This window comes from Triticum urartu, chromosome 2A, assembly GCF_056163025.1.
Source record: "Triticum urartu cultivar PI428250 chromosome 2A, HENAU_Tu73, whole genome shotgun sequence".
Lineage (NCBI taxonomy): Eukaryota > Viridiplantae > Streptophyta > Magnoliopsida > Poales > Poaceae > Triticum > Triticum urartu.
The window spans coordinates 509,627,899-509,641,672 of NC_141874.1; the positions used below are offsets into that span (position 1 = coordinate 509,627,899).

Sequence of the window (13,774 nt, forward strand, 5' to 3'; positions counted from 1 at the left end):
AAGGGGTGGAGTGATGATGCTTGTTGCTCGTTTGCTGCTGGGCCAGTAGCGGCGTTGGCAACAGTGATGGAGAATGATGGGAAGGCCCGCCGACAGGGGCCGTCTGAGCGACACGGGCGGCGAGGGCGGACTGGCGCTCGGCGCGGGCTTGACGCGCGTCTGTCATGGATGCGGTGGAACGTGGATCAACAGAAGGAGAGCTTCAGCGCACCCCTACTTGGCGCGCCAAATGTCGGATTTCGGGTTCTGGCAAAACCCTTGAGGTTCGAACTCTGGGGTGCACACGAAGATCTCTCCCCCCTAGCTCACGCTCTCACCACAATCTAAAGGCTCAACTCGTCGAGCTCGCAGAACAAAGGATGCAGGGTTTATACTGGTTCGGGCCACCGATGTGGTGTAATACCCTACTCCAATGTGGTGTGGTGGGTTACCTCTTGGGTGAGGATGAACGAGTACAAGGGAAGAACAGCCTCCTGAGAAGAGGTGTTTTTGAGCTTGGTGAGCTTGTGTGGTTGTGGATGATCTGAATGATCCTAGACCCGTCTCCCCCCATTCCTACTGTGGTGGCTAATCCTATTTATAGAGGCCATGGTCCTCTTCTCAAATGTAGGCGGGAAGGGATCCAACAACGGCCAAATTTGAAAGGGGGCAACTAGTACAAATTATCCTGATAAAAGGTGGTCTTCGCCTGCCAAAGGCTCTGGTGGTGACACCGTCCTAGGCTCCATGGTGATCTCTGTCCTGCCGTCCTGCTGGTCTCAGTCTTGTTGCACCAATATGGAAATCTTTGCCTGATGCCTCGGGACTCCTCGTCTGTGCTTGTCTCTTTAGTACCAAAAAGGAAACGAGTACACTGCGCGCGTTGGCGCCCGCCTGGCCTTGGTCGTCATGGCTTGCGTCACAGGGACCTCGCGAGGTGTCCTTCGCCTTGATCTTTCCGTCCCTCGCGAGCCAGCCTGATGAGGCCGTCCCTGAGAAGGTCTTGTGTCGTCCACCTCACGAGGCTTGGTCCCTCGCGAGGGTCTTGAGTGTTCGTTGATGAAGATAAACCGTACAGGGCTGTTGGTGGAGTCACGCCATGGGCCGCAGGCAGACAAATTTTAGAACTCCCGTTTCCAAGACGCCGACAATCTCCGGAGAAAGAAGGACATCGTACTGACACGTGAGGCATGTAGGTCAGATTGAGTGTCGGGGAAAAGTTTGCTGGGGTCATGAAAAAACACCTCAAGTGATGCAAACTCTCGAAAAAAAAACCTTAACGCGATGCAGTATTCCGTCCGCAGACAGCTTCTTCTCTCCTAATGAACATCTTCTCCAAAGGAGGCTCTCCCGTTCTCTGATGGAGTCGCTTGCCTCGCAAGCGAAGCCGGCTGCCGTGCTCTGGCTCGCCGGCTTCCTCCAGGCCGCGCGTCTGCACCGCGTCGTCTCCTTCTGCGTCAGGTTCTCCTCTACGCCCGCCCCCTCCCCCTCCCCCTCCTCCCACCCCTTACTCTCGGTTCCTGGGTGTTATTTCGTCAAATCGGGGGCGATTTTAGCTTCCCTTGATCCATTACGAAGCATCGATGCATCACTTCTCTAGTAACCTTACCCGTGCGACTTCCTGGATGCAGCTCGAGGGCTCTGTCGATCAGAATCGCTCAGTGCTTCCTGCTCAACGGGTTCATCTTCCTGGGGAGGTACAGTTGCTCCTAATTGAGGTTCAGTCTCGCCTAAATTTGTCTGCTTTTGCAATTACTCTTGTCGGGTGGACGCCCAAATGCTCCAGTAAAACTTCAAGGCTAGCAAAATCGTACGATGCGTTCAGATTGATATTTTTTTGAGGAATAAACCGGGGGGGGGGGGGGGGGGGTTCCCACCTGAATGTATTGCTCAAAGCTGTCCATATGCCAAGAGAGTGATCCTATTTATAAGAGAAATTAGATTGTAAACCTCAACAAATTGACCCTGTTTATAAGGAAAACTGAGCCGAAAACGATACTCCCTCTGTAAAGAAATTAGTGATCTAAAAGGTCTTATATTTCTTTACAGAGGGAGTACATAACAAGGAAAACACAGAACCCACGTACAAAGTTATAACAGAACACAAGGGTGAACCAAGAAAGCATAGTTGGTTGAGGGATGCAGCACAGGTTATGCCATAAGCATATACATGGAAACACAAGCAGAAGAGAGACTGACAAGGCAAGAAAATGCGGCAGAGGCAGCACGGAGGCAAATTCATCAGTCTCCGAGTACACCAACAACAGCAACGCTGAAACCACGGACACAGGATAACGCAGGGCTCCATCATCGAGGAACTGCACCAAAACCAGCCTCGAGCCATCCAACACCCAACATTAGGGTGGTCTTGCCCGTGGCAAGGTTGACGGAGGGGAAAACTTTGGCTCAATGATCATTCACAGAGAGAACAAATGGAGTAGCGAAGTGAATGCTCACAGAGAGTGCCTCAGAAGAAAATATCTCTACCAAGGCTGGACATAGACCATGATGGAGTGTAAATGGAGATCACACACAGCTTCAAGTTGACAAAAGTTAAGGATCCAAGCAGTGGCCGGACAAACAATTATAGGTAGTTCACTTGGCAAAAAGAGGAGATCTCTGGGTTGCTGAGTAGAAGAACATCACGAGGGGTAGCAAATGGCAGCACTACGGCACCAAAGGCACCGCCTCGAGACCCCAAAGGAACACCGCTGAAGAAGAGACACGGGGAAGCATTTGGCCGCTCAACAACACCAAACGGTGTCATTGCCAGCCCCGAAAAGATGTCACCACCGTCGAACCCCAGCTGGTTGCACCACCACCACCGAACACACCCCTCCAGCTCCACGCAGTAATGATAGCCGTCATTGGGGTCTCCAAGATGACGCCTCCAAAGAAGAAGTGATGTGAGGACACACCACCGTTATCCAATCAGGCAAGGTCGATCATAGGCTTTCACCCGGATACCACGAAACAAAAAAAAAGAGGTTGCAACGAGCTCCACAACGGCACCTCCGCGAGGAAAACGATGTCCACAGATGCCTTTGCCGCCAGCATGGGCAGTTCCGATGCTGGGTTCACACCCGAAGCTTGTGCAGATCCCCACCGGCATGACAGCAACCGCACCTTCACGTGCAGCCAGGATCCATCAGGCCCCCACCGCAGGATGCGAGCAGCCATCACAGAAACCAGATCAGCGCCGGCCGAAACCGAGGCCAGAACCACCGCCACCTCCCCCCTGCCATGCACCGCCAAGCTCCCAGCAGCGAGCCGCCACCATGCTGCTGAGTAGCAGCCACCACTGTGCCCTGAACAACCGCATCCGCCACTCCCCGAGCAGCGAGGAAGAAGGCGAAGCCAAGCCTTGGGCACCCAGCTGGCACGACTGAGGGCACTCCCCAAGCAGAAGGACCTGCCCGCAAGAGGCGACACTCACGTCGCCAATACCCCACGAGCCGTCTGAACTCACCATCGACGCCAGATCTGAGCAGAGCTGCGCCTGGATCCCTGACCCGTCCGGTCGGCGAGTACCAAAGCCAGCACCTGCCTTGCGTAGCCAATCCCGCCAGCCCCGTTCCGCACCAGCAAGCCGCAGTGTGACATCTTGGCTTAATAGGAATGATAGACTACTCATATCAACAAGGAATTCCTTATTTTCCAGGAGCCCATCTGCAAGGAACCTCAAAGTTAAGCGTGCTTGGCTTGGAGCAATTTAAGGATGGGTGACCGACCCGGAAGTTGACCCCTGGTGCGCATGAGTGAGGACAAAGTGCGCAGGAAAGACTAGTGTTGGTTTCTGCCGCCAGTCTAGATCGATCCCACTAGGTGTAACGGTCGGGAACCGGTGGTTGTGGCCGGGGCATTACACATAGGACCAGCCGGCGCCCGTTACCAGTGTTAAGCTTCATGCATTAGCGAACGCAACCAAAAGTCCGGACTGATGGAAAGGGCTAGATAATCCACATATACACAAAACACCCCCTCTCACGTGTGATGTGGGGTGGCGGCGCAAAATCGGATCCGCACGAGTTGCACGTGCTAAAAAAATAACCTAAGCTCTAATACCATGTTAAGCTTCATGCACTAGCCAACACAACCAAAATTCCGAACTGATGGAAAGAGCTAGGCAATCCACATATACACTTCAACAGCCAGATCTGCCGCCGAATGAGACGTAGCTTGATTCTGTTTGGATCTATGCAGGGCACAATAAGAATTCCGTTTTCTTATTTCCCTACTCCTGTTTGTCACTTCAGTTACTCCAGTTTACTTTGTCATTTGATGTTTGTTCCGTCATTATTGCAAAATATAGTGGAATCTGGCCACAGGGAGGTTCAATGGATTCCTTTTTTACTTCGTTTCTGTATTAAGGGAATTATATTCTACAGTTCTGATCAGCACCAGTCTCCTGATTTTGTTATGAATGATCCTGGTTTTCTCTTCCGTGTCCCATTCCATGAATACCTATTTAAAATAGTTCTTGTTCTTTATAGCTTGCTAACCTTGAAATCAGTGGTCATTCCAACTCTTCTATGGATACTGCCCGAGCAATGCGATCAATCATGGGGACAACATCTATGTGATCACACAACAGCTGTTGCCTTGTATTCGTTCTTACGTTCGGGGCTTGTCGAGATTTTCTATGTAAGTGCTCTTTATCGCCATTAGCATCCTCCAAGGGTGTTTTGCTTTAGACAAACATATAACGGCATGTCGATCTTTGCTCACCAATTTTGAGTTCTCCCCTTCAATTACAAGTTATTGGCTTTTGGCTTTGAATATATTGTCACATAAGTATTGATCAATGATCATTAACGACAATTCACTATTTTCGTCTCCAATGTATGCTGGAGAAGTAGGAACTGGCATTGGAGTTATTTTCAGCTGGTAGTTATCTTTCAATGATGCACGCAAATTTAATAGAACTTGAGGATCTGGTAACAAAGTTCGTGATGTGGCAGTACTGTTTCAAATGCAAAATGCTACTTGTCTTCAAGCCTCTTTTACATTTTCCCAGTGACATACTTGGTGTTATAAAATCCTAGATGAGAAACACCAACACGGGCTGTTTGTCCGATTCTATTATCATGTCCTTTGGTGCTCTACTGTTTGTGGTACCTTAGTATGTTCTGTCATTAAAATTCTCTTTTCCCCCCAAATATCATGCATCACTATTATTTGTGTTGCTTCTTATAATTGATGTACTCTTTCAGGTATTTTGGTTTTATCCCCTCTACATCTTCAGCTTTATAATAAGTACACTTTGGTATGCTGAGTCCCTCTCACTACTTGGTGGCTTACTTCCCTTATTTGTGAAACTGTTGATTTCTTTTCCTTTGAAGAGTAGACCCTTGTTCCAGTTCATAAGGGAATCATGTAGCAGCAGCGGTTAATATGCTTTTCAATTTTGTTATAAGTAAATTGTAAAATAAATGTGTTATAAGTATTGAGTTTATGATTGTATATAATATATGTATCAAACCTCAATGAAATGGTTTTGGTTGACACTTTCAAATTTAGTTTCAGAAATTTCTGGATTTCCAAATTTCTATTACTGATATGGTAATGATATATGCTGCAGCAACTATGTCTTCAAACTTCAATATGCCAGCAAGCCACTTTAGAGCCTTGGTACACTCACGTCAAAATTTGTTTCATTTCAATGCACCATGCCACGAGTTCCGGAAAATTATTTCGTCATCTGATTGATGGTTTTATGACTATTTTCATTTAAGAACAGTGCTTACTTGTGCATATGTTTGTTACTGAATCTGGGAGATGTAGCTAAAAGCTGTTCAACTTATGCTTTTTAATCTTCTGTGTATTGTATATGTTGCGCTCATATGGTTTCCACACCACAAAAAGTAAACTGAAAATAAGTTAACTTGTATTTTGTTGGAGGTTTATTTAGATTTCTTCTTCTGTGGAAAATCCAGTTCTTGATTTTTATGCCATCTTTTGTTGTTACAGGTACGAAACCTTGTTTTACTATCCTCAAGATAAACATGTTTCAGATGCTAAACAAGGGAATATCCATTACCTTTTTGTGATCTTGACCATCTTACGCTAGGTATGGTGACATTGCTAAGCATGCTTTGGCTGTTGTGAAAAATAAGAAGCTGGATGCAAGTCAAGCATCTGACTCTGACCCTCACAGCACATCTGTATCAGCAGATAGGCCTGAAGGATTTGATGGGTGTGTTCACATTTAAACTTGTTGGCACCTGGTTGGATTTTACATGCTTCGTGTGCTAACACTTTGTTGTTAGGGTTGCGATTGGTGTTGGAGAGCAGGTCTATTCGATACTTCTTTTGACTATTTTCTTTGCTGAGGTATTTGTTCTATGCTCATGTTTGCTTAATCTTCATTTCTCACCGGACACCTAATTTCATTAACCATGTTTTATACATTTTGTATCTCCTGCTTATTTGAGCTTACATGGTGCTATTTTTCGTAGTACCTGCATTTTTCTTATGTTCTAGATGTCATGCAGGTTACAGTGATTGGTTACATACCTTACCTTGGTAAGGCAATGAACTTCATGTTACTGTCTTTGATGTATGCCTACTACTGCTTCGAGTATGTACATCTGAATGCCTTTTATCACCCATTCAACCTTCTCCTCAAGTGCTATACAGAAAGGTTACTTTATTACCTTGTAAAGTTTGCCAACTCATTTTGTCAGGTACAAGTGGAACTTCTTTGCAGTGAGCCTGAACCACCGGCTTGATTTCTTTGAGTCAAATTGGGCTTTCTTTGCCGGATTTGGTATGTGCATTGTTGTCATCATATGGTGCAAAATACGTGTTTCATCTTCTTACTAGAGTTAGGCAAATGTAGCTGTGTAAAAGGAACCTTTTGCTTTCCCGGTAGTTACTGCTGCCAAAGTCGTTTTGCAGCTGTATGCATGGGTTCTTGACTTCATGGTAAGAACCTCATGCTTCAGTACTTCCGGTTTGATATACATTTTTTTGGTGGTCAAGGAATCTTCTCCAAACTTGAATGGACATGCACATCTCTGATAGGTTCCCTGCTATTCCCAAGGCACATATTCCTTGTGCAGTTTAAAGAACTTGCATCCTATTCCACATGAGATGTTCAATGAACACCTATTGTAACCGAGCGTTGTTTTTTAATTTTAGCTTACGTTTTATTTCTTACAAAACTAGCTTACTATTGTCATGTTGTTCATTACGCTTATTACTCTTTAAGAGCTCATATGCTGCTAGCTGATATTTCCACAATTCTGATATGATCTCTGGTGCCGTATTGCTTCCTCAGGTAGTCCATGTGTACTTCCGATTTTCTTCTTCTCTCCTCTTACAAGTTATGGTGTGATGGCAATACTATACCCACTGGTATGGACAAGCACTTTCTAAAAGCGGGTGTTGCTCTGGTCATTTGATGGCTTCTAAGACTTTGCGATAATGTCTTTCTCATTTCTAGCAAAAAGACTGTTCTCACTATGCATTTTTCTTTCTTTGCACAATGAACACAATAAAGTCTAGGCACCAAAATCAATGTCATAGTAGCCATTTTCACTTGGCATGATTTTTTTTATAGCTGAAAGAAGGAGACAAGCTCACATCAATCATTTGTAGTACTTATATCCAATACCCAAGTTTTCTTTGTTGCCAATTTGTGCTCATCCCCTGGCCTGGAGCATGATTACTTAGATATATAATTTCTTCTTCTTTCAATGCTACATTTTCTCACGTGTTCATATTATGAGGCTCTATGGATGACCTAGCGATTCCATTCCTTTCATAGTGTTATAAGTGTGTGTGACTGCTTGTTTTGTATTTCATGATGTAAAACCCATGCAGCAAATCCTTAGTCCAACTTTACAATATTATTTTTTGCAGTTTGTCATGACAGCTGCTGGTACACAAGAAGAGCAAACCATTGATGAACTGAAATCTTTGCATGGAGGGAAACTGAATAGAATACCCTTGTTCTTTGTCGCGAAGCGACTAACGTAAGCACTCTTCACATCCTTGATAGACGCAAATAGCTGTTTGTGCTACTTGAGACTTTAATAGATTGCAGAAGTGTAACAAAGTGTGCCGCCTTTCTGGTGATAATGAATTCTCCCTCCGTTCCAAAATAGATTACCGAGAAAGTTTGATTGCGAAACTATTCTCACATAATAAAGCTAATATTACCATTGTTCCTCACCAATCAAAATACTCCCTCTGTTCCATAATGTAATGCGTATAGATTTTAAACATATACAATTTGAAAATATATACAATTCTAAACATATACAATTTGAAAATATAACTGATGATGTATCCAGTGATATGCATTTGGTATGTTAAATGTACATATTTTTGTCTACAAACATGGTCAAAGTTTGTAATGTTTGACTTTTGGAAAAATCTATACACACTACACTATGGAACGGAGGGAGTATATCTTTACTAATTAATTCTGAAAGTAGAGAAGTTTGACTCAGCACTATCTAAAGTGTCATCTACATTGGGAACGGATGATTGATGCTAGGCCTTCAATTTGCTCTACTTATTTATTCGATTACAGTCCTACTCTTATGGAGATGAAACCCAAAAGATTTTCGTTGGGGCGTAACCCTCTCAGCGACGCGCTACATCGGAACCCGGGTGTGGTGGAAAATGGGCAAGGGCCGGGCCATCACCCCTAAGGTGGCGCGCTGTATCTTGATCCGGATACGGTGGCAAGTGAGCGAGGATCGGGTCGTCGCATCCTTAGTGGCGCGCTACATCGGCACCCGGATGTAGTGGAAAATGGGCAAGGGTCTTCGCATTTGACTCGACGAGTGCGAAGGGTAAGGAAGCTAGCTGAGCCTAGGAGGATTCGCTTAGGTAGCTGGAACGTAGGGTCTCTGACAGGGAAGCTTCGGGAGCTAGTTGATGCAGCGGTGAGGAGAGGTGTTGATATCCTTTGCGTCCAAGGAACCAAATGGAGAGGACAGAAGGCGAAGGAGGTGGAGGATACTGGCTTCAAGCTGTGGTACACAGGGACGGCTGCAAATAGAAATGGCGTAGGCATCTTGATCAACAAGAGCCTCAAGTATGGAGTGGTAGACGTCAAGAGACGTGGGGACCGGATTATCCTGGTCAAGCTGGTAGTTGAGGACTTGGTTCTCAATGTTATCAGCGCGTATGCCCCGCAAGTAGGCCACAATGAGAACACCAAGAGGGAGTTCTGGGAAGGCCTGGAAGACATGGTTAGGAGTGTACCGATTGGTGAGAAGCTCTTCATAGGAGGAGACCTCAATGGCCACGTACATCTAACACAGGTTTTGAAGGGGCGCACGGGGGCTTTGGCTATGGCATCAGGAATCAAGAAGGAGAAGATGTCTTAAGCTTTGCTCTAGCCTACAACATGATTGTAGCTAACACCCTCTTTAGAAAGAGAGAATCACATCTGGTGACTTTTAGTAGTGGCCAACACTCTAGCCAGATTGATTTCATCCTCTCGAGAAGAGAAGATAGGCGTGCGTGCCTAGACTGTAAGGTGATACCTGGAGAGAGTGTTGTACCCCAGCATAAGCTGGTGGTTGGCGACTTCCGCTTTCGGATTCGTGTCCAGCGGGATAAGCGTGCCAAAGTCGCTAGAACGAAGTGGTGGAAGCTCAAGGGGGAGGTAGCTCTAGCGTTCAAGGAGAGGGTCATTAATGAGGGCCCTTAGGAGGAAGGAGGAGATGCGAACAATGTGTGGACGGAGATGGCGACTTGCATTCGTAAGGTGGCCTCGGAGGAGCTTGGAGTGTCCAGGGGAAGGAGAAGCGAAGATAAGGATACCTGGTGGTGGAATGATGATGTCCAGAAGGCGATTAAAGAGAAGAAAGATTGCTTCAAACGCCTATACCTGGATAGGAGTGCAGACAACATAGAGAAGTACAAGATGGCGAAGAAGGCCGCAAAGCGAGCTGTTGGTGAAGCAAGGGGTCGGGCATATGAGGACCTCTACCAACGGTTAGGCACGGAGGAAGGTGAAAGGGACATCTATAAGATGGTCAAGATCCGAGAGAGGAAGACGAGGGATATTGGCCAAGTCAAATGCATTAAGGACGGAGCAGGCCAACTCTTGGTGAAGGACGAGGAGATTAAGCATAGATGGCGGGAGTACTTCGACAAGCTGTTCAATGGGGAGAATGAGAGTTCTACCATTGAACTGGACGACTCCTTTGATGAGACCAGCATGTGTTTTGTGCAGCGAATCCAGGAGTCTGAGGTCAAGGAGGCTTTAAAAAGGATGAAAGGAGGCAAGGCGATGGGCCCTGATTGTATCCCCATTGAGGTGTGGAAAGGTCTCGGGGACATAGCGATAGTATGGCTAACCAAGCTTTTCAACATCATTTTTCGGGAAACAAGATGCTAGAAGAATGGAGACGGAGTATATTAGTACCAATCTTCAAGAACAAGGGGGATGTTCAGAGTTGTACTAATTACCGTGGAATTAAGCTGATGAGCCATACAATGAAGCTATGGGAGAGAGTCATTGAGCACCGCTTAAGAAGAATGACAAGCGTGACCAAAAATCAGTTTGGTTTCATGCTTGGGAGGTCGACCATGGAAGCCATTTTCTTGGTACGACAACTTATGAAGAGATATAGGGAGCAAAAGAAGGACTTGCATATGGTGTTCATTGACTTGGAGAAGGCCTATGATAAGATACCGCGGAATGTCATGTGGTGGGCCTTGGAGAAACACAAAGTCCCAGCAAAGTACATTACCCTCATCAAGGACATGTACGATAATGTTGTGACAAGTGTTCGAACAAGTGATGTCGACACTGATGACTTCCCGATTAAAATAGGACCGCATCAGGGGTCAGCTTTGAGCCCTTATCTTTTTGCATTGGTGATGGATGAGGTCACAAGGGATATACAAGGAGATATCCTATGGTGTATGCTCTTTGTGGATGATGTGGTGCTAGTTGACGATAGTCGGACGGGGGTAAATAGGAAGTTAGAGTTATGGAGACAAACCTTGGAATTGAAAGGGTTTAGGCTTAGTAGAACTAAAACCGAGTACATGATGTGCGGTTTCAGTACTACTAGGTGTTAGGAGGAGGTTAGCCTTGATGGCCAGGTGGTACCTCAGAAGGACACCTTTCGGTATTTGGGGTCAATGCTGCAGGAGGATGGGGGTATTGATGAAGATGTGAACCATCGAATCAAAGCCGGATGGATGAAGTGGCGCCAAGCTTCTGGCATTCTCTGTGACAAGAGAGTGCCACAAAAGCTAAAAGGCAAGTTCTATAGACGGCGGTTCGACCCGCAATGTTGTATGGGCTGAGTGTTGGCCGACTAAAAGGCGACATGTTCAACAGTTAGGTGTGGCGGAGATGCGTATGTTGAGATGGATGTGTGGCCACACGAGGAAGGATCGAGTCTGGAATGATGATATACGAGATAGAGTTGGGGTAGCACCAATTGAAGAGAAGCTTGTCCAACATCGTCTGAGATGGTTTGGGCATATTCAGCGCAGGCCTCCAGAAGCTTCGGTGCATAGTGGACGGCTAAAGCGTGCGGAGAATGTCAAGAGAGGGCGGGGTAGACCGAATTTGACATGGGAGGAGTCCGTTAAGAGAGACCTGAAGGATTGGAGTATCATCAAAGAGCTAGCTATGGACAGGGGTGCGTGGAAGCTTGCTATCCATGTGCCAGAGCCATGAGTTGGTTGCGAGATCTTATGGGAGCCTACCCCAACTTGTTTGGGACTAAAGGCTTTGTTGTTGTTGTTGTTGTAGTCCTACTCTTTCAAGTCTGAAGTACACTTGGGTAGACTATACTGCGTATCATGTATTCGCAATCCCAGCTCAAAATTTATTTTCAAGCAGCACAATTGTTAGTTTCATTGGTACCTGGGCTGTCTAAACGTGTCTGAAACCGTGCATGCAGGACGCAAGCGCTGCAGTTGTTCCCAGAGGCACAAAAGGAGCAATGAGTGGTCCACATAATCACATGAACTCAGAGGTGCATAGTTCTCATGTTGAAGCTGCATCTGAGAGGTGCATAGTTCACGAGAAAGCGTGGCTGCTCATGTGTGCCACGCCCCAATGTAAATAGTCTGTACCATTGCCGCTGTACATATACATATATTGGGCCAATAAAAAAGAAACTATGGTTGTCCACGAGATACATGCTGCAATTGAAGAAGGAAATATACAAACATACTGTCTACAATGTTGATCAGCTGTCTGCCTTGGCGTAAAGTTCCTTTCTTTCTGTCCTGCTATTTGTCATTTCGTGCTCAATTATGCTCTCACGTATACGAAGTTGGGTCATCTATTTTGAAACGGATGGAGTATTATTTTTTTGTGGGGTCCTTTCTTTCTGTCCTACTCCAATACACTTGTTCTCATGTACTCCCTCCGTCTCAAAATTCTTGTCTTAGATTAGTCTAGATACGGATGTATCTAATACTAAAACTTGACTTGATACATCCGTATTTAGACAAATTTAAGACAAGAATTTTGGGACTGAGGAAGTATTATTAAGTGGCAGCTGATGTGTTAAGCGATATACGACCAAACACACACAAGTATATTGGACTAGTAGTCGTTTTATTTTATGCTGGTATTTTGGAGTACTAGTCGAACTGATTGATGGTTGTGTTTCTGTACTATATCTAAGGAGCTTAGTATCACAGATACTCCTAGATGCTTAATAATCTTATCATGCTTGCCGCTTTGTGAAGCCTGATAGTACAGGCTGCTGCTATTGAGGAGATGTTTGGGACACAGTCCATGATGTCAGTACAGAATACTCCGGCCGTCTAGCATGCATTTATCTTCCCTTCCCGCAATTATTTCATGGTTATAGTACTACTATCAAACACTATCAATGATGACGATTAAATGCAACCATTTGCTTACGAACAACCAAAATAGTGCCGGCTGGTTCCCATCGATCGGCTGCTAACACCAATCAAACACATTTTCTGTCTTTTTATTTAATACAGTCATTGACAGAGGACATCGGGGGCAAGAGACAGTAGACACAGGCTCTGATTTTGGGTCCGAGAGGTGGCTGCTGATCGCGCCCGGAACCAATTGACAATTGGACCTGTATGAAATTCTTGTCATGTGGGTGGCACAGTTCTCATCTCCTGGCCCGAGTAGTGTACTTGCACATCATTGCTTGATGTTGGTGTGGCCACCGAAGTCCTAACTCATTAGCCAACCAACCAATCCATGAACAGAAGCTTCGCATTTTTCCACTACAGGAACATTATACTTTGTGCTGTCCATCAACATGTCTTGTAACGCTCCCGCAAAAAAAAAATGTCTTGTAACGGTGGTAGTCTGTCTGTCTCCCTATATCTGTCATGAATGATTGTGGAAATGATGACACCCTTTCACCTCTGCTTTTTGCCATCGTCGTAGACCCCTCACAGCAGTTACTCGACAAAGCCACTGATCAAGGTCTTCCACATCGTCTCTGAGGTCAGGCCACCTCCGTGCGCACCTCGCTCTATGTTGACGATGCTGCCATCCTTCATCGCTCCGATCAAAGGGGACATTCAGAATCTTTCTGCAATTTTGGCCAGCTTTGGAGAAGTCAAGGGGCTTACGGCAAACCCTCTAAAAATCATTGTTTCTCTGAGGCCGAAATCACTATTCTGACTTTTTCAGCAAACTTTGTCACAAAGTGAACTCGACATGAAAATATTTCACGATCTGACCTTTTTAGCAATGCCATAGCCTGCGGCGTTTTTATTAGTGTTCATGTCCAAAAAAGAAGCGCCGAGGTAGCTCGCGTTGTGGATCACGTAAGAAACGCCAGAGGGCTTTGGCGTTTCT

General features: G+C 45.7%; 1 protein-coding gene across 1 annotated transcript; it reads left to right on the top strand.

The window, feature by feature from the left end:
* Positions 1-1,245: 1,245 nt before the first annotated feature.
* On the top strand, positions 1,246-12,161 carry LOC125538305 (etoposide-induced protein). The gene is made up of 11 exons (XM_048701567.2): positions 1,246-1,440; positions 1,611-1,676; positions 4,473-4,623; positions 5,193-5,245; positions 6,050-6,175; positions 6,249-6,312; positions 6,474-6,559; positions 6,666-6,748; positions 7,262-7,338; positions 7,846-7,958; positions 11,871-12,161. Exons 1-11 carry the CDS (start codon positions 1,340-1,342, stop codon positions 11,914-11,916), a joined length of 966 nt encoding a protein of 321 aa, XP_048557524.1. The 5' UTR covers positions 1,246-1,339; the 3' UTR covers positions 11,917-12,161.
* Positions 12,162-13,774: the final 1,613 nt, after the last annotated feature.